The 18,704-nt window shown below is 41.6% G+C and overlaps 1 protein-coding gene across 1 annotated transcript in view; it reads left to right on the top strand.

Annotated features, from left to right (window-relative positions):
* The window catches only part of RP1L1 (RP1 like 1), a 40,850-nt gene extending 24,501 nt beyond the window's left edge, over window positions 1–16,349 (top strand). Inside the window, exons 3-6 of the mRNA XM_031552266.1 lie at window positions 7,759–8,115; window positions 9,807–14,762; window positions 15,348–15,500; window positions 15,585–16,349. Of these exons, the coding sequence (XP_031408126.1) occupies window positions 7,759–8,115; window positions 9,807–14,762; window positions 15,348–15,500; window positions 15,585–16,349 (6,231 nt within the window). The remainder of the gene's footprint in view (window positions 1–7,758; window positions 8,116–9,806; window positions 14,763–15,347; window positions 15,501–15,584) is intronic.
* The last annotated feature ends 2,355 nt before the right edge of the window (window positions 16,350–18,704 follow it).

Raw genomic sequence — 18,704 nt, 5'->3', positions numbered from 1 at the left:
TTTGTGGTATTTTTTTTTTTTCCTTCTGATTCCCAAACAATTTCCAATGGCCACTGAACTTCTGATTGCAGTATTTCTCCTGGACTGCTGAGGAACTTGTTCATCCAGGATATTTCCAGGACCAAACTCAGAGCATTTTCTTTATGCCTGCTCAAAGTGCCAGATACAGGGAAAATGCATCTTTGAGTCCTCAAGAGTAAGCTGCCAGGTAAACATGATCTTTACCTGGTTGAGGGAGGAAACAGAGAAGCGCATTATTACTTCAGGTTTCAAATATTTTACTTTGACTGGTTGAGCGCTTTATGGCCTGATTTCCAGATGACAGTTCCCAAAGATGTCACTTCTCATGCAGTTCTACACAATGGTCAAAACAAAGCTAGAGAGTACATAGGAAAGTTTTCCTGCAGCCCATGTCTGGGCAATTCTCGTAGGCTGATATTTTGAGAAGTGTTGGTATGACCAATCATCTTCTATTACTGCATCTCTTTGGCAACTGAACTAATGGACAGGCCAATACTTCCCTGATATAATTAGCAAATAAAGGTAGTAGCATGTAATATGCTTAGAAGATCATCTGCTACTACAGGAGCCTAGGATACTGGCATCTCTCCTGCTTCCTGCAAGTGGATTTTGAGATTCTAGATTTCATATAGCCCCTAGGAGATCACAGTATTGATGTGCCATGGAAAAGAAAGAGATAATGCATAGTGTTTTCTGGACTAATCTAGTGAGTGCTACCATTTGCACAGGATTAGATCCATTTCTATGCTTCAGTTCCCTATTTTGAGTTCAATATTAGCTTTTGCTCTGCCCTTCTTCTCATGTGACAGGAGAGCCTTCTGGCTGCTCGTCAGATACACACCCTGCCACGTCCATCAGGCCCACCAGCCTTTTCCCAGTTGGCAAATGGGGCGTTCCATGGCAATAGGGCGTGCAGAGGGTTGGCCATGCTGATGTTAGTGAAAGCGAGGTCAAGTAATGCATGTTTCCACCTTTTTTTCTTCCGCTAATTTGCTAATATGTATGTGGGCATGGAGTGGCAACGCCCCATTACTCACATTCTGACCAACAGATTAGCATAGCTTTAAAAAACCACTCCCCAGGAGCACCTCTCTCATTCCTCCAGTGCAATATCGAAGAAGAGAAAATGAGTTCTTCAAATTAATAAAATATAAAATTTATTACTACTCAACTCCAATCCAGATCCTATACTGCCCTGCATTAAATACAATACGACTACAAAACAGAAAGGTTATCTTGTAATCCTGAATGAAAAATAAAAAGGAACAGATGAAAGAACTCAAGGAAATGGGGCAATGAGTCAGCATGAGAAGGAATGAACTCAGCCCGTTAGCCTCTTCTTCATCATGTCTGTTCCAAGTTTTTCCTGTTTCTCTGTCACATCTCAGTACTTTGGGAAATTGACCATCTTATGGACTCGTGATCTCATCCATGTCTTGCATTTCCCCATTTGGACTTTCTCTCCCCGACTCCTTCAGATGTCTTTGGTTGGCTGGCAGCCAATAAGGGGAATGCAAAGTGTACATCCTGCTGTTTACCTTCATCAGGAACTGGTATTTTTATTCAGCTTCTGAGATGAGTACAGCCTCCATGAGTTCTTTCTTCTCTGATATAAAGCAGAGGACAGCATGTTCTCTACAAAGAGAAGAAGATTCTTTAAATTAGAGCTATTCTGCTTGTTCTTCTTCTATTTTCAGTATTGATGACTGTTGCATTATTAATTGTGTTGCAGTAGCACCTAGAGGTGCTTGCTGAGATCACAGCCCCTTTGTTACTGTTCAGTTCCTGGTATATTTATGGAGACAATGCATTCCCCAATGGATTGAAACTAGACTGTGGAAAAAGATGTAGTTCAGAAGAAATGATGTCTCTACATTTCTGCTTCACACAATAGTTGCCTTCCCAATGGGGTTGAGGGTAATGTCTATTAATTTATTTTTTGAATAACACCTAAGTGTTTTGAACCAATCCATATAGCCCACAGTGACATGGATTTCTTGTGCTATGTATAATGAAGAAGAAAACAAAACTTTGCAAAATCACAGTTATATCATCAGAAGTTAAAAGAATTCAACAAAAACTATGAACATTGCCAAAACTTCCCTGGAAGATCCTGTGCATGTAGGTTTAAAGCATAGCAAACTACAGGTTTGTTTTTTTTACACATGACAACATCTGATCTTTAAGACACCACCGTGGTTTCTGGGCCAGAAGTTGACTGATCAGAGCAAAGATCTTTAAACAGAAATAAGTATTAACATCAAGATTTTTGCTTTCTGGCCCAGAACTTCCCTCACAACCTCCATAATTCGTTTTGTTCTTGATTGATGTAGTGGTCAATAGAGAGGTCTTGATTCAGACCAGTGGGATTTGGATCTGACCCTGCTGTGGGATTGGGAGGCATCATTTCATTCCTATGAGTTACACAATGAAACTTCAGTGAGAGTCAATTTCAACCCACTGAGAGACAACTGCTAGACATTCCCTTTAAATTTTGTTCAGAGCAGTTTATGTCTGCATTTCAAGTGCCTTGAACTGTTAGTAGCCTTTACCATGAGGTCATACAATAGGGCAACTACATTGAGGGAAGTCACAGAAGGGCTTGGAATAGAGTAATCCAAAGGAACTCCTTCCTAACCCCTCAAAGAACTCCATTATAAGCCTTTTGTTTTCTTCTAATTTATTCCTAACTCTTCATTATCACAGATTAGAGTATGCTTGCAGATGCCATGGTTATGGATTTAGCTTACTTATGAAGACAGTTCTCTAATTGTCACTATGTAAATGTACTAGATGCATCCTTGGGTTTCAGGTGGTAGTCTGGTGAGACACAGGTCTCATATTTATCTTGAATCCTCTCTGTCATGTTCTCACAGAGATACCCTTGAGATAACATCTCAAACTGCTCTAGGCATCTACATTAACATAACTGCGTTTAACTAGTTGATTTTTTTTCTCAAGAGACAAGCATGTGTAGAGGGGAATGTCTTAAGGGAGCCTACAAACAGGAGGGGAATCAACTCTTTGAAAGGGTTGATAACTGCAGGACAAGGGGAAATGGTTTTAAGTTGAAGGAGGGAAGATTTAGGCTGGATGTCAGGGGGGAGTTCTTTCCATGAAAGTTTCCATGAAAGTGGTGAGGTGCTGGAACAGCTGCCCAGAGAGGCTGTGGGTGCCCCGTCCATCCCTGGAGGTGTTCAAGGCCAGGTTGGATGGGGCCCTGGGCAGCCTGGGCTGCTCTGAAATGTGGAGGTTGGTGGCCCTGCATGTGGCAGGGGGTTGGAGCTTCATGATCCTTGAGCTCCCTTCCAACCCAACCATTCTGTGATTCTGTGAATATATCACCTGTATCCGGTGGCTTTCCTGAGGTGAAACAACCTATCCTCCAGAAATATTAACTGCTCTCCACCAAGTATGCAAGAAATCTAAATGGTATAAAATGACTTTTATCATCAAGTTCATGGCAAAACTAGAGAGAAGAGCATTCCCTTCTCCATCACACTTCTTTCAGGTAATGACCAGATTTTGAAAGTTTGCTGTCAGCTGTCTTTGTTTTAAAAGACTGTGTTGAACTGAGATGCAATACTGTTTTCACATAGTAGAGTATCCTGGCATGGGTATTCAAGAATCTTGCTATGGCAGCCCGAGGGAAGTGGGAAATCTGTTTGCCAGAAGGATTTCCTTATAGGTTCCTGCTCAGAAGAGATAATAGCATCTCTGAGCAAAGAGAACATGAATGTTGGAAGAAATCTGTGGAAGCCAATCAGTAGCTGCCACTTTAATTTACTGGGTCATTGTTTGACCTCCCACTTTCTCCTCTGCATTAAAAAAAACATCAACAATTTAAGGTTTTATTAAGTGACTTTTTTAGAATGAAGCACGTCCTACCCTGCTGGCATTTGTTTTTTCTCCACTGATTGTGATTACCAAAGCAGATACGGCATCATACTGCTTATCAGGTTGGTGCCTATATGACAGCAACAACATATCCTGCAACAAATTACAGAATCACAGGAATGCTGAGGTGAGATGAGACTTCTGGAGGTCATCTTGTCCAACTCCTCTATTCAAACCACAGCTAGAGCAAGTTGCTCAGGACCATGTCCAGCTGAATATCTCACAGGATGGCAACTATGCATGCCCGAGCAACCTGTTCCAGTGTTTAATCACTCTCATGATGATTTTTTCCTTGTGCTTAAGTGGAATTTCCTGTATAAATGAATTATCCAATCCAATACAGGTCAGACAACAATAGACTATAAGGTCCTGTGTTTTAACCGGTTGCAAACAAGCTCTTTAAAATCTTCTAATTCTTACTCAGTGATAGTTTCTCTTCTTCATCCCAGGCCTATAACTTTTGGCCTATCTTGTTCTATTACTGTACAAAGCCTAGGTCCCAGAAGTGATGATTGTAGAGTAAGAGAATTCCTAAGGATCATGCTCAGGAAGGCACATCTCAGCCTTGGACAACAAGATCCCATATGGTGGCATTCATACTGTCCTCTCTGTAAGACCATTCCCACCTCATACACATCCTGAACAGAGATTCAACATCAGATTACTTTTCCATAATTTCATTAATCGGATCCATTATTCCATCTATTTCTCTGGGGATCGCATGCTTCTAAAATAAGAATAAGCTGCTGCATCTGCTTTTAGCCATGGTACTACTGACAAATCTTATACTCCAATCTCTCATGCCACTTCACCAATTTTCTGTTTGACATCCTGTCTCCTTCCCCAGCATGGAAATCAACGACAGAAAATGCATGGAAAACACAGTTTCAGAGAGTTAGAGTGGCTCTTGATCAGCTGGTTGTTATATCCAAGCAGAAGAACAGGATTGCTTCTCTTTGGGATGGCAAAATAAAACCATAGTTTTCATGCCAGCAGTATGATGCAGTCTCCAGAAAAGCCAGAAATTCTGCATTTTGAGTCTCAACAGCAGACCTTGGCATGCTTACAGGATCAGGAACGGAACCATTCATGTTAAGAATTATCTTTATGTATGTGTCCAAGAGAGGCAAAGCTGAGGAGCAACAAACATTGTGAAATGCTGATTTCCAAACATAAGTGAATTTATACAATCATTAATTTAAAGAGATTAATCCTGCAAGATATCAAGCAGAAGATCTATTTTACAGGAAAAGCACTGCTATAGAGCTGATGATGCCAGAAACACTACATGAAAGAGCCTTTATTCAAAATCACACAACACAAGAGAATTCAGTATGATTTAGTTTGTGCAATACATATAAATGCAGTAACTCAGTTGGCTCTGCTCTGTTGACTGCTGAAGTGGTGTCATTGGACAATCCATTTTCTGCACACGTAACACCAGGGTGATGTGTGTGACTGAAGCACGGCACCAGGGAAGGAAATGACCTGGGTAAAAATCATACAAATATTTCCTATGGTGGGGTTTTACAGACAGATTGTTCAAAATCAAGGCCAGAAGGGGTTTCATTTCTGATTTTCTTCCTTCTGTCCATTCTTTTCCTTTTCTTTTCCTCCTCCTCCCCACCTCCTTTTTTCTTCTTGTATTAATACACACTGAAAGATCTCACTAACAGAAAAAATCAGAAAAGAGTGGGAATGGAATGTACAGGCAGTTAAAACATACTCCGAATATAGTCATTAGATTATAGGCTTTCTATACACTTTCCATGTGAGCTAAAAAAGTGTTTCCTTTAGAAATGTGCAGAGCGAAATTGGGTTTATTGACAAATGGCAAGCAGTAGACATAGACTGGGATTTGTGCTTCTGCCTCGCAATACTAATCATATAGACTCAGTGTTGTTGCTTTACACGCAGTTGTGCTTCATGCAACATTGGAAAGCTGAGACACTCTTACTTCAGGTTTTCACAGCACTAAACAGGATGGGAATCATGTTGCAAGTGTTATTATAGTGCAAACAGTAAACAAAAATTAATGGGAGGATGATGGGATATAAGCATATTCATGGTAAGTAAACAAATAAGTAGACAAATAAATAAATGCCATGTGCCTTAATTGAAGGAAATCTATCAGATGTGTTTAATAGGATTGTCAGTGTGATTCTGTGTGCCTTGCTTGTTTTTTCCCCCTGTACTCATGCAGCCATTCTCTGAGTAGCACAAGATCCAGCACTGGTATCCCAGTACCTCTCAAAGCACTGGTCATACAGTTTAACAAATCTCAGAAAGCCTCAGAAGCATTTCACAGACTTGAACTCTGAAAGGTACTGATCCTGCATTCCTTTGCTATGTGGAATTTAGAGGATGAGGTTTTACTTCTTGCTCCATTGTGCCAGGCACGTGTGACAACCACAGAACAGTCATCACAGTGCCTGTGAGATTTTTCTATTTCATCCTCAGTTGCTGGTTAAAGAGCTGATGATTAAGTGTCACAGTTGGGTCAGGATGCATCTTATGGCTGAAATGGTGCTCAGCTCACCACCAGTGCTAGCTCTTGATAGCCCACTGCATGGCTGCTTTTTAGTAATAGCACTCACATGCTCCAGAAATGCTCTCCTGTTGTAGCAGCCTGAGAAGCTAAGAGCAATCTAGCACAGCTGTGAAGACTCCAGACAAATGTTGGCCACCCTGAAGTCCTCTCAGACAGGAATAAAGATCTCTCAATCCTCCTCAAAGCCATCAGGTGATTTACTTGAGAGCTCAAATTCAGTCTTACAAATAACAGACTGCAGAAGCAAGAGAGATGAGGAGTTTTAGGCTTTGTCCAGCCAGTGCTCATCAGCAGACTGTGCAAATAAAAAGTTCTGCTCCTTTACTTCCTAAACAAATGTTGTGCTTGAGTAAAAGTGGCTTTCTTCCACTTCTAGCCCTGCTATTGGTTACCAGCTGCAGATGGCATGAAAGACTTTGTGCATAATCTAACAAGTCACTAAGTGGAGATGATGATGCAGTCTGTAAGCTGCATGGTTCTCATGGAGGAATGGAATCCTTCACATGGATGATCCCACACTGTCCATCACTGAGACAGTGCTTGAGGTAGTAGTAAGGAAATCACAGTTAAGATCCTTTCCTGAGCAGAGGAAGGAAGAAAACTAATGATCAATCTGGAATACAGCATCTACCAGATAATAATTACTGTCCTGTGCAGGATTTAGAAGAATTACAGAATATAATCCTCTATAAGAGAAATTGAGAAGTCAGCAGATACAATGTCTTTCTCAGTGAATATGTATCATGCTAAATTCTTTCCCAGAAGATGTAAAACTTTCCAATAAATGAGATATCCTCACCATTATGCAATCTCTCCCAACTCTTCCCTATTTTGTGAAATGTGATTAAAGCATAACAGAGCTTCTTCACAGAACCACAGAATTATAGAATCGTTCAAGTTGGAAAGGACCTTTAAAGGCCATCTGTCCCATGCCCTGCACTGAGCAGGGACATCCAGAGCTCCATCAGTGCTCAGAGCCCATCCAGCCTGACCTTGGCTGTCTGCAGGGATGGTGCACCACCGCCTCTCTGTGCAACCTTGCCAGTGCTTCACTACCTTTGTTGTAAAAAATGTTTTCCTTACATCCAATCTATAAGTTCTCTTCAATGGAAGAGAACTGCAAGAGAGCCTTCCAGCAGCCTCTGATAGACCCTGAAGTTCTCTACTCTTCGTAATGTTAACATGTTATTTTAAGGGACATCTAAAAGCCAACTGATTGCAGATCCAGGAGGAAAAACATAGGTCTCATCTGTCACCTGATCATGATCCTCTTCCTCTTATCTTTCCAGATTGACAGCATGCAGGCTTTGCTGCACTGCCCCAACGTGCTGGTGTGTGTCGGCCGTGAGCCATTTAAACCTGTATCGATGGAGAATTTGAGGAAACACTCAGTGGAGAAGCTGCCTGACCTGGCTCCCCGTTCCAATGGCAACAATGTCAATGAAAACAATGAAAGTAAGAAAAACTCTGGGGCACGTTGCACAGTCATCTCCAGGCCTGTGTCCTACAACTTGGAGATTATAGGCACCTATTGTACTACCCCAGTGTGCAGATTTCATGTGTGCTGCTTCACTTGCAAAATGCACTTCCCTCTCTCTGCCTCCCAGGCATTTCCATCCTCTCCTTCTTTTTCTCTGGTTTCCTTCTAGGATTTCCTCCCTACACCCTCTAGTCTTTCTTTTACATGCTCCCCATGTCTGGCTGACTTCCCTTCCTCTTTCATATCTCTGTGTCTCCTTTTCCTTCCAGAACTCCCTCCTTTCCTGTGTCTGCCTCTGAGACTCCCCAAACCCTTGAGATTTCCCACGAATCTTCTGTCTCCTTGTCTGTCGCTCATATAATGCTAGCACTTCTGCACCAGGACCAGAGGATGCTCTGTATTTGTTTGCAGAAGACTCAGTTTCTCAGACTCTGTTATACTTTTTCTAAATAACATACAGGGTGTGAAAGTCATTTCAAACAATGGAGCTACCTGCAGTTGAAGGAGCTACCTTTGGAAATAAAGCATGCTTTTATAGAAAGGTTATGTTCAAGGAGTAGTACGCTATGGGTTATTCAAAAGCTCATCATGGATTGCCTGAGGTCACAGGTAATCATCCCAGCTACCCTTAGTAGCCAATGAGAAGGAGCTGCCCATTTCCAGAGAGTAATATCTGTATTAGGAATTTGGTTTTGGATGAAATGAAGTGTGCTCTGATGTGGCCATTCCTCTCTCCATTGTCAACAGTAGGAACAAGGAAATATTCACTTACGTGTTGACAACTAGCTGTTGAAACTTCTACACTCACACTCTGAGATAGAAAAAAAATTGTAGAGTGCAAAGAGAATAAACAGAAGCTCTTTGTCCATCAAGAGATTGAACAGACATGCCAGTTCAAATGCATGAAGATGGTTAGGTAGGAGCTATTTCACATCTCATGTGTCTTGGTTGGTGTGCTCCCTTTGACACACAGCCTTCCTAAAATGCCCTCCATTCAGCTGCATATCCACATGCACATGGAGCCATGTAGCTATTTATGTATAAACAAGTAACCTCTCAACAAGATAATGTATGCATAAGAAATGCTATAGATACATATTTTTCAAGACATCATGGCAGCAATATGCTCTGCTTGTCTTGAAGGGGCTAGCACCTCAAGAAATCTGTGCAGATCACTACATTGGGTCATAAAGGTGTTTGGATTAAAATTCTTAGAATTTCCTTATTACTGTTGTTTCTTTCCATGATTACTCTGTTTCTCTTTCTAACTCCACCAATTTATACTTTCTTTTCCATTTGTTCTTCATATTTTAATAAATATTGTAATTATTCATAGTGTCACATCCCTGTGTATTGAGCACTGCTCTGATCTACATGGCCCTACTTGTGTTTCCAAGCATATGAATAGAAAAGTAGATAATTTAGCATAAATGCTTGACATTTCACTACTAGCAAAGGAAGAAGGTCACTCCTCCATTTAAGTTCTCTCTCTCAAATAAGGATGTAAACATTCACAAGGAGTATTTGTAATGTAATTCTGTGATAAATAGAGAAGTTCTGATACTAACTTGCTCTATATGTCCTTTTTCTTTTCTTTCTGGCAGGTATTATACTACCAATGCAGGGGAAAAAAAAAAAAAGCTTATATTCTAATTTAGATTCAAAAAATGAAGTGTAGGTATAGAAGCTTTTAATATAGATGGTTCAAACAAAACATTCTGCTCTATTTTAACTCAACATTTACAGTCATCACTTAGTCAAAGCTAAATTTTCAAACTATGTGAACTGGCATATCTTGAATGGACTATTATCAACATTTGCTAATTTGAAGATTTGATCCATATATTCTTTTGTTAGCCTTGTATAGTTAACATTTCTCTCCATCTTTCTTTTCTTGACTTCTTTCAAACTGCAGTGAACTTTGGATTGAAAGCCAAAAAAAGCATTATCCATCCACGGTCAGCATCAAGCAACAGATCAATGAGATTTTCCTTATCATCGGAGAAGTCATATCCAAATGGTCTTGCTACCTCGCCAGATAATGGCGCACCTTTCTCAAACAATTGTTCACATCCAAAACCTGGAGACCTGGTCCATTCCTTGGTCAATGACGACATAGAGAAGCGAGTGCATGTGAACAAGGATGGCAGCCTGTCTGTTGAGATGAAAGTCCGCTTCCGCTTGCTAAATGACGAGACTTTGCAATGGTCCACCCAAATAAAAAAGTCAAATTTGATGAACCGGATGCCTTGTGAAGAATCAGGTCTAGAGGAGGACAGTGGAGTAGACCCCTTACAGAAAATGAACCCAGAAGCCAGCTCAGAGGCAGATGATTCATTATACCCATGTGATGTTGATTCTTACATGTCTAAACTTGAGGAATCTGAGTGCGATGAGGCTCACTGTCATAGCTGTGGCAAGAAACACCAGGACTATGATATCTGGAAAAACCCCATGCACACTTCCCAGAGAGAAGAGCCCAGTGTACGAAGCACATGGCACACACGGTCATCGTGCTCCAGCACATCTTCCAGGAGGAGAGTAATCCACAAAAAAAAGGCTTCTGTGGATAGTCTCCGCACCACATCCAGTGAGGAATTCTCTGAGCACATTGTGCAAGAGTCCTCATCCTACTCAGAGACTATAGAGAACAGGGTGGCATATCGATCTATTAAAAAGTGTACTTGTAGAAGTGATTTGTCTACAGGTGCTTCCAATGGAGAAGATCAGCAAGAATACACCCGGACAAGCACGAGCAATAGTCAGAGGCCTTCTTCCTTGGGATTAATGTCACATTCAAGTTGTGAAAATAACCTGGATACTCAAGAAGCCCCTGAGGACTATGAGGCCAGTAAAACCAATTCACAAAAGGAAGATGAAAACTGTTTTGAAATTTCCTCTGTGAAGTGCTTAAAGGATGATGCAGAGGAGGTTGAAAGCAGCAGAGTTGGAAGCGTCATATCAAGGTCATCAGTGCAGTCCAGACAGAGCAAGAACATATGTGAGGAAACAAGTAGTGTGGGTAGGACCATGTCCTCCTCCAGCCTTCAGAAAGCAAATGAAGGAGATAACACTATGTGTTCCACACCTGCCAACAGTGTGCACAGCAGGTCTAGTAACTGTAGCACACCTAGAGCAAAGAGTGAACATGGTGACCACTCAGAAAACAATGCAGTAGTCTCCTCCTTCTCCAGCGAGTCCTGTCCTAAGAAAGAGGCTGCAGAGATTGAAGAAGAAGAAGAAGAAAATGAAATCAATGAAATCAGCTCAGTTTCAACAAAAACAAAGCCCAACCAGTCAGTTAAAGATGAGGGCAGTGAAGTTGAGCAGTGCTCTGCACCAGGAACACCCCCGTCCATAGCTAGTGTCAGAAATAGCAGGAGAAGTGATAGTGATGAGATTGTTCCATGCAATGCCTCTTGCTCTTCCAGAGGATCCAAAAAGAGCAAACACAGCCATCTTCATTTGGATGCACAGTCTGAAATGTCTGTGTCTTCACTTGAATCCTCTCAGAATAAAAAGAAGAATTCCCTACATGCAGATGATCTAAGATCATGCAGCAGAGCATCTAATTACTCCAAAAGCTCATGTGAAATCAAGAAAAAATCTATTGGAGACCCCATGTCTCATAACTCAGGATCTTTTCAGTCAAACATTTCATCTACAAGTGAAGCAGAGGCAATTGCTGTTATTGCTGAGGAGAAAAGCTCAAAAAGTACCACCAATGGCTACAGTGCATCCTCAAAAGGCTCAAAGAGGGGAAGCCATAGAGAAGAAAACAGCAAACCATCATCTCTCTGCTCAAGCGTTTCGAGCCCTAATAGAAAAGGTGGAGAAGGTCATTCCAAGATGAATTCAGAGGTCCATTCTTCAAGACATGGAAGTGTAAGTGAGAGTGTGTGTTCAAAAGGTGACCACTTAACTGAAACTGGGATTAGGAATGGAAATCCTGAAAGTGTCAGTTCAAGAGTCTCTTCAAAATCAGAAGTAGAAGATAAACACTTGTTGACACAGGTATCTCAGGAGAGTGACGGTAGGTGTTCACAATCAAACATATCTCAGTCTTCAAAATCAAGGCAGATTAAAAGTAGAAATCTTCATGTGGCGATGTCAAACTCCAGTCGAGCATCACCATCAGAGACTAGGTCAATATGCAGCAAGCATTGCCCTGCCCCACCAAAAGGGAAACCAAACAGCAAAAAACCACGATCAGCCATTTTGAAGAATTCCTCCATTAGCAGCATAGGTACTGAGTCAGTGTTCACTACAGGAAGACAGCAAAAAGAAGTTGTAGATTCCTCCAAACCAACTTCCTTTGGATCTAAATCAGTTGCATCCGAGGCAAATGACCAGAAGAATACAAAGCTTAACGGTTCTTGTGAAGGAAAAGTGGAAGAGGTGTTAGAAGACACAGGAGTGCAGGAGGAATGGAGTAATTTAATGCCATCTAGTTTACCAAATACATCTCCAGAAGAAGTTGTGCAAGAATGGCTAAGCAAAATCCCTTCGGAAACACTGCTTATGAAATATGAAATGGAGGATAATGCAGAAGAGGAATGTATAGAAGCAACCACTGAGATGTCGTGCTGTACAAATGCTGAGGAAACCCCAGAGGATGAAAAAGCTGAGAAGAAGAGTGCTGAGGAAGCTGAAAATGAAACAGTGGATGAAGTGGAGAAAGAGACAGTAGAAGTCACTGCTGTAAATGAAGAGGCTGAAGAGTACGCAAATCAGGAACAAATCCCTGAAGTCTTGTCTGAAGCTGCCAAGGCTGACCAAGCAGAATGCAGTCAGTCAGTTACGTCTAGCCAAAACAACAACAAAAAAGACCTTCCAACCTCTGTCCAGACTTCCGTCCAGATTATGAAGGCCTTGCTCAGTTCAAAACATGAAGCAAAATTTGACCGATCAAACAGCTTGCCTGAAGTGTCTCCCACAATGGGAAGAAAACTGAGTAATTCTGCCACTGTCTTGATTACTTGTCTTGCCAGTCTGCAGCTCCTTGATGAAGAGTCAGAAGATCCATCAGATAAATCAAAATGTTTGAAAAAAACAAGATATATGGAACTGTTAAATATTTTCCAAGCCCTGTGGTTTGGACAAACAGCTGAAAAAAGTGGTCCAAGCTCAGGTCAAGAGGCAAGTGGACAGGAAAAGTCAGCTTCTGGGTTTAAAGTCCCCAAATCTGTAAATGGTGACTTCACTCCAATGTCCTCCTCTGGGGTGGATGTCAGCAGTGGTTCTGGTGGTTCAGGAGAAGAAATTACTGCTGGTGCCAAGAACTGCAATTTACTGGCACAAAAGACTGTTGAATTCAAATCAGATGGCCAAGTGGAAGATGGAGAAACTGCCACTGAACTGACTGAGGCTGAGGAGCAGAGTAAACAGGAAGAGCATTCATCCCGACCTTCAACAGCCTGCTCAAAATCAAAAGGTGAGGAAAAAGCAAATTCTGCTAGAGAGGAATCTCTAATTCAGGATCAGTGCAGTAACTGTGAGAATGATCAGGAGGAAGGAGAGGAAAATGAGAACACAGAAAATAGCAGATTAGTTGAAAATGGAGAGCAAGAAGAATCTGAAGCTGTAAATGAAGCACTTCTAAAAGAAAATCTTGAAGAGGCAACTGAGCAGTTATCCGCTACTATTGAGACAAATGTCAGTGATGCTGACTGTGGGACAGAACTGAAAGCTGATATTCAAGAGCAGCTTGAAAAAGGGTCTACAAAGGATCCAGAGTCCAAAGTTGATATGGCCACCAGTGTGGGCACATCCCTTGTCCAGCAAAACTCAGTGGATCCGGATCCAGTCTGGGTCCTGAGGCTGTTAAAGAAAATTGAGAAGGAATTCATGGCTCACTATGTCAATGCTATGAATGAGTTAAAAGTCAGGTGGAACCTGCAGAACAACCAGCAGATGGATGAAATGATCTTGGAGTTGAAGGAGGAAGTGAGCAAAAGGATACAAAGAAGCATAGAGAAGGAGCTGAAGAAGATCAAAAGCAGAGCAGGAACCAAGATGCCAAGACCTCCAGATGGACCTCTCAAGCGTGAGTCAACGCTCCAAACTGAGCAGAGGAGACGGCGGCTGCAGACTATGCATAAAAAGTCATTCTTCAGTGACAAGACTGGAACCCACAGTAGGCTTGCAGACACATCAGATTTATCATTAGATATAGATGAAGATACAGCATTTAGCACAGCTTTTGAGGCAAGTATCAGTGAGCAACCAAGTGAGGAGGAATACTGCCCTTGTGACACGTGTGTGAGGAAAAAAATGGCTTCCAAGCCCATAAGAAACCCAGTGTTGGCTACCAATGCCCCAGTTGCGAAAGCATTTGATTTACAGCAGATCCTGAAGAGAAAGAAAGATGAAAATGAGGAAGCCTGTGTCTCAGAAGCAGCCCAGGACAGCAAAGCAACTCCCAGTAATGTGGAGGAAGCAGCAGAAAACACCAATCCAGATGAAGAGAATGATGAGAGTGACCTGCAGTCAGGCCAAAAGGAAGTGAAAGAAAATGAAGAAAAGAAGTCAGTATTAGATGAAATGGATGGTTCAGTGCTGAAAGAAGATGAAGAAGGACCAATATTAGAGAGTCAAAACTGTGCAATTGAGGAGGAGGTTACAGATGAAGAAAACAAGGAAGAAGAAAAGGAAGAAACAAAAGAAGTGGAGGAAGAAGAAGAAAAGGTGGAAGACATAACACTGAAGGCAGAGGAAGAGGAGGAAACAAAAGAAGAGGTCGAAGGAGAAATAAACGAGAAAGATGATAAGGAAGTAAAAGAGGAAGCAGAGGAAGAAACAAAGGAGGAAGAAGAAACAAAAGAGGAGGAGAAAGAGGAGAAGGAGGAAGGGAAGGAGGAAGAAGAAGAAACAAAAGAGGAGGAAGAGGAGGAGGAAGAAGAAATAAAAGACGAAGAGGAGGAAGGGGAGAAGGAGGAAGAAGAAACAAAAGAGGAGGAGGAAGGGAAGGAAGAAGACGAGGAAGTGAATGAGGAGGGAGAAACAAAAGAGGAGGAGGGAGAAGGAAAGGAAGAGGAGGAGGAAGTGAAAGAGGAGGAAGAAACAAAAGAGGAGGAGGGAGAAGGAAAGGAAGAGGAGGAGGAAGTAAATGAGGAGGAAGAAACAAAAGAGGAGGAGGGGGAAGTGAAGGAGGAGGAAGAAACAAAAGAGGAGACAGAAGGGAGGGAAGAGGAGGAGGAAGAAAAATCAAAAGAGGAAGAGGAGGAGGAAGAAACAAAGGAGGAGGAAGAAGACATGGAGAAGGAGGAGGAAGAAGCAAAGGAGGAAGATGTAAACAAGGAAGAGGAAGAAACAAAGGAGGAAGAGGAAGATGTGAAGGAAGAAGAAGAAGAAACAAAAGAGGATGAGGAAATGGAAGATGAGGAAAAAGCAACAAAGGAGGATGAGGAATCAAAAGAAGATGAGGAAGTAGCAAGAGAGGAGGAAGAAGCAGAAGAAGGAGAGGAAGAAGTAAAAGAGAAGGAGGAAGAGGAAGAGGAAGCAGAGGAAAAGAACACAAAAGAGGAAGAAGAAGAAGCAAAAGAGGAAAATGAAGGAGAAAAAGATGAGGAAGAAACAAAGAAAGAGGAGGAAGTAGCAAACGGGGAAGAAGAAAAAGTGCAAAATGAAGAGCAGGAAGTTGAAGTAGAGTCCAAAGCTGAAAATGAAGTTGATAATGAAGCTGAAGAAACACAGGAGCCAGAGGGTGAAGATATTGAAGCTGATGATGAAGAGGAGACATTCAAATGCAAAGATGTTGATGGCTCAGAGGCAGATGAGAATCCTGAAGGAGATACTATAGAAGGAAGTGAGGAAGCTAAGCAGGATGAGGATGAGGCAGCAGAAGATGGAAATGTAGAGTTAGAAGATGAGGCATGTTCAAATGAAGAAGAAAACAACAGTGAAGGTGGTGAGAAATATGAAGAGAATGATGAGGAACCCATCAGTGATGACCCTGACCTGGCAAACAAAAACCATGAAGGCAACAGTAAGTCTTCTGAAAGAGCCTCCAAGGCCAAAGGCAAAAGAAACGGGAAAAGGCTAGAGACTCTGAGCAAAGCAGTTACCATTTTTGGTTCTTCTTCTCTGGGAAACTTCTCACAACAGTCCCAGAAGGGGTCTGATGATGAAAGTGAAGAGGAATGCCAAGATAATAACTCCATAAGCGAGCACCCTAGTGGAGAGGCTCAAAGTGATGAGAGCAGCAAACCTTCAAAGATGTATCCTGATAGCGAGGAAGAAGAGGACAAAGCATCTTCATGCATTGATCCTTTGGGAGATGAGGAACAGCCAGATGCTGAAGGTGCAGATCAGAAGGGAGACAAACATACTAACAAGGTTCAGGCTTCTAAGAATAAGGAAGGTTCTGATGAAATTGATCAGGATGACCTGGATTTCTAGAACTGCTTATCAAAAACTGCTTTTTTTCTTTCTTTTTTTTTTAAAAGTAAATTTTGATTACATATTGCAGTATCTCCAGTGAGTTGAGCCATCGTAATTGGCTTGTCTTCTGAGTTAAATGTGGTAAACTTGATCTTGAATTCTGTGAGTAAAGTTGCAATTACTTGCCCTCATTTTCTAGAGGGCTAGCACACTCTTAAAGATTTAGTGGTTTCATTAGAAAACTGGTTTGGGGAAAGGGAAGGCTGTTTTGTTTGTGATACCTTCTTGTTCCTTTTCTTTAAGCCATGCTGTTTGCTGCTTGAGTATCTGTGGCTCTGCTGGGCATCATGTCTGAGTAACTTCAGGATGCCTTTTGTCTGTTGCATGCCATTTTCCTGGAAAGGTTGCCAATCCACAGAAATGTGACAAAATCTGGAGTCACTGCCAAAGTCTGGTCAGAGCCCACAGAGATGTACACTCATTTTCTCCCCTCTCCTCCAATCTCCTTCTCTTCCCTCTCATATGAAGAGAACAGGTCTGAGACATCAAAGTCTTTTCCTATTTTCCTTGTTTTTCTTTAGAAGAAGTGAGATTGATCCTCACATCGCCAGAAATCCAAAAGGGTCATCCCACTCGATCTCTCCTCTTCCAGATCATTGATATGTTTGTACTGTGCTCATCACTGTAGTATGTGGAGATGCACTAGTAGATAAAAAAGATGAATTAATTCATCTGTCAGGTATCTGACAAGTGGTGTCATGTCCCACCTTTGGTCCTTTACAAGAGGTTGAATGCAGTGTTGACCAAATTAGACATAGATAAACTCCACTTCCTTGTGATTATCTTTATTATGCCAATGATGGTATCTAAGCACTTTACAATCACCTGGGATCCCTCAAACAATTTTGTACGAGTGCTGCAGCAAGCAACTGGAAGAGGCTCAAGCATTTACTGGATAAGTTGGAATTTACAAAGCATGATAAAACTGTGAACTTAATTTAACAGCTATTTCCTATTGGATTATTTATGTACATTGTTCTTCCCCTAGGGCAATGTATGCATTTCTGAATAAATGCCCAATTAATGTGAGGAGATGTCTGACCATACCTCAACTGCATCCATGTCTACACCTCTTTGGGAAACAGTCTAAATTTATCAACAATTTACAAAGGAGAACAGAACAGCAAAAATCAAAGAGGGTAAAAGCAAAATGCCTTAAAATGTGTGATAAAGAAGTGTGTGTGTAGCATTGTGTCAGGTGCGTGCAGACGTTGAAATAATATTCAAAATGAAATAATAAATGCTGTTATCATTTCAAGAATCATTTCCTTAAACTCATACCCTATCAACTGATTTCCACAGATAAGATTCATTTCACCTAAATTAAGAAGTAGTGTTCTGTTCCAGACATAGATAGTTAATGATCGGTGCCTGTGACTTAAGGGCCAATGCAAACAATAAACAGAGAGCTAGATCTCAGCTGAGCTACCCTCATGGAGATTCACAGTGCCAGCTGAGATACTCCAGGGAGCCCAAGGCAGCTCCACTGTCCTCAAGATGCAGAAGAAAGATCTGAGCCTTCCTAAAGGCAAGCACAGTTCCATATGTTTACCTCATCTGCATGGTTTGGGTCATCTAGGTCATTTCAGATGAAACTAGACCTCTCCGTAGGTACAACTCCATTGAACTCCAATTGCCTTAAAGTTTGTCTCAGCTGACAGTCTCTGTTCTCTGTTTGCTGTGTAGACCTTGCCAGAGCTAAGATCTCTCGGAAGCTGGGATTCAATTTCACTGCCTAAACATAGATGTTTAGTGCCTGTTGAGGAGGCATAGGGAATCCAGTTTCATGTCCCAGTGTTGTTGTGAAGGTGTGTAGACCCCCTTGTAGATATCAGGGGTGCTCCAGGGCATCTTAAACTGTATTACTCATGGATGTAAAAGAACTGTTCTGCTCCTAAAATTGTATGAGACAAATTCTACCACAGGGGATTGAAGTGAAAGTTTGAAGCTCAGTGTTAAAACCCTTGTTGGCTTTGAAGTACAAGAACATGGAACCTTATTCTCCTCTGACTCAACGCATATTCTGACTCATGCATTATCTGGTCTCTCGGTATTGCACTGTGATAGAGGCTGACAGTCTGACCTGTCACACCTAAAATACATGCTGAACACCATACCTGCTCCAAATGCAAGTTATGTAGCCTCTGTACCATCAAAGCTCCATATAGGATGCTGTTTAGGACACTAATAGGCTGCTCCAGGGCAATTTTTTCCTTCTATAGCCTTGTCCCATGACATCAATATCATGAATCTATAACACAGATTTCCATAAATCAATATAAAAAGCAGGTTTTCAGGTATCTAGAGAGAGAA

Source organism: Meleagris gallopavo, chromosome 2 (genome assembly GCF_000146605.3).
Source record: "Meleagris gallopavo isolate NT-WF06-2002-E0010 breed Aviagen turkey brand Nicholas breeding stock chromosome 2, Turkey_5.1, whole genome shotgun sequence".
NCBI classification, from domain to species: Eukaryota; Metazoa; Chordata; class Aves; order Galliformes; family Phasianidae; genus Meleagris; species Meleagris gallopavo.
The sequence above is the reverse complement of the archived record's forward strand: the minus strand, read 5'-3'. Positions and strand labels throughout refer to the sequence as shown.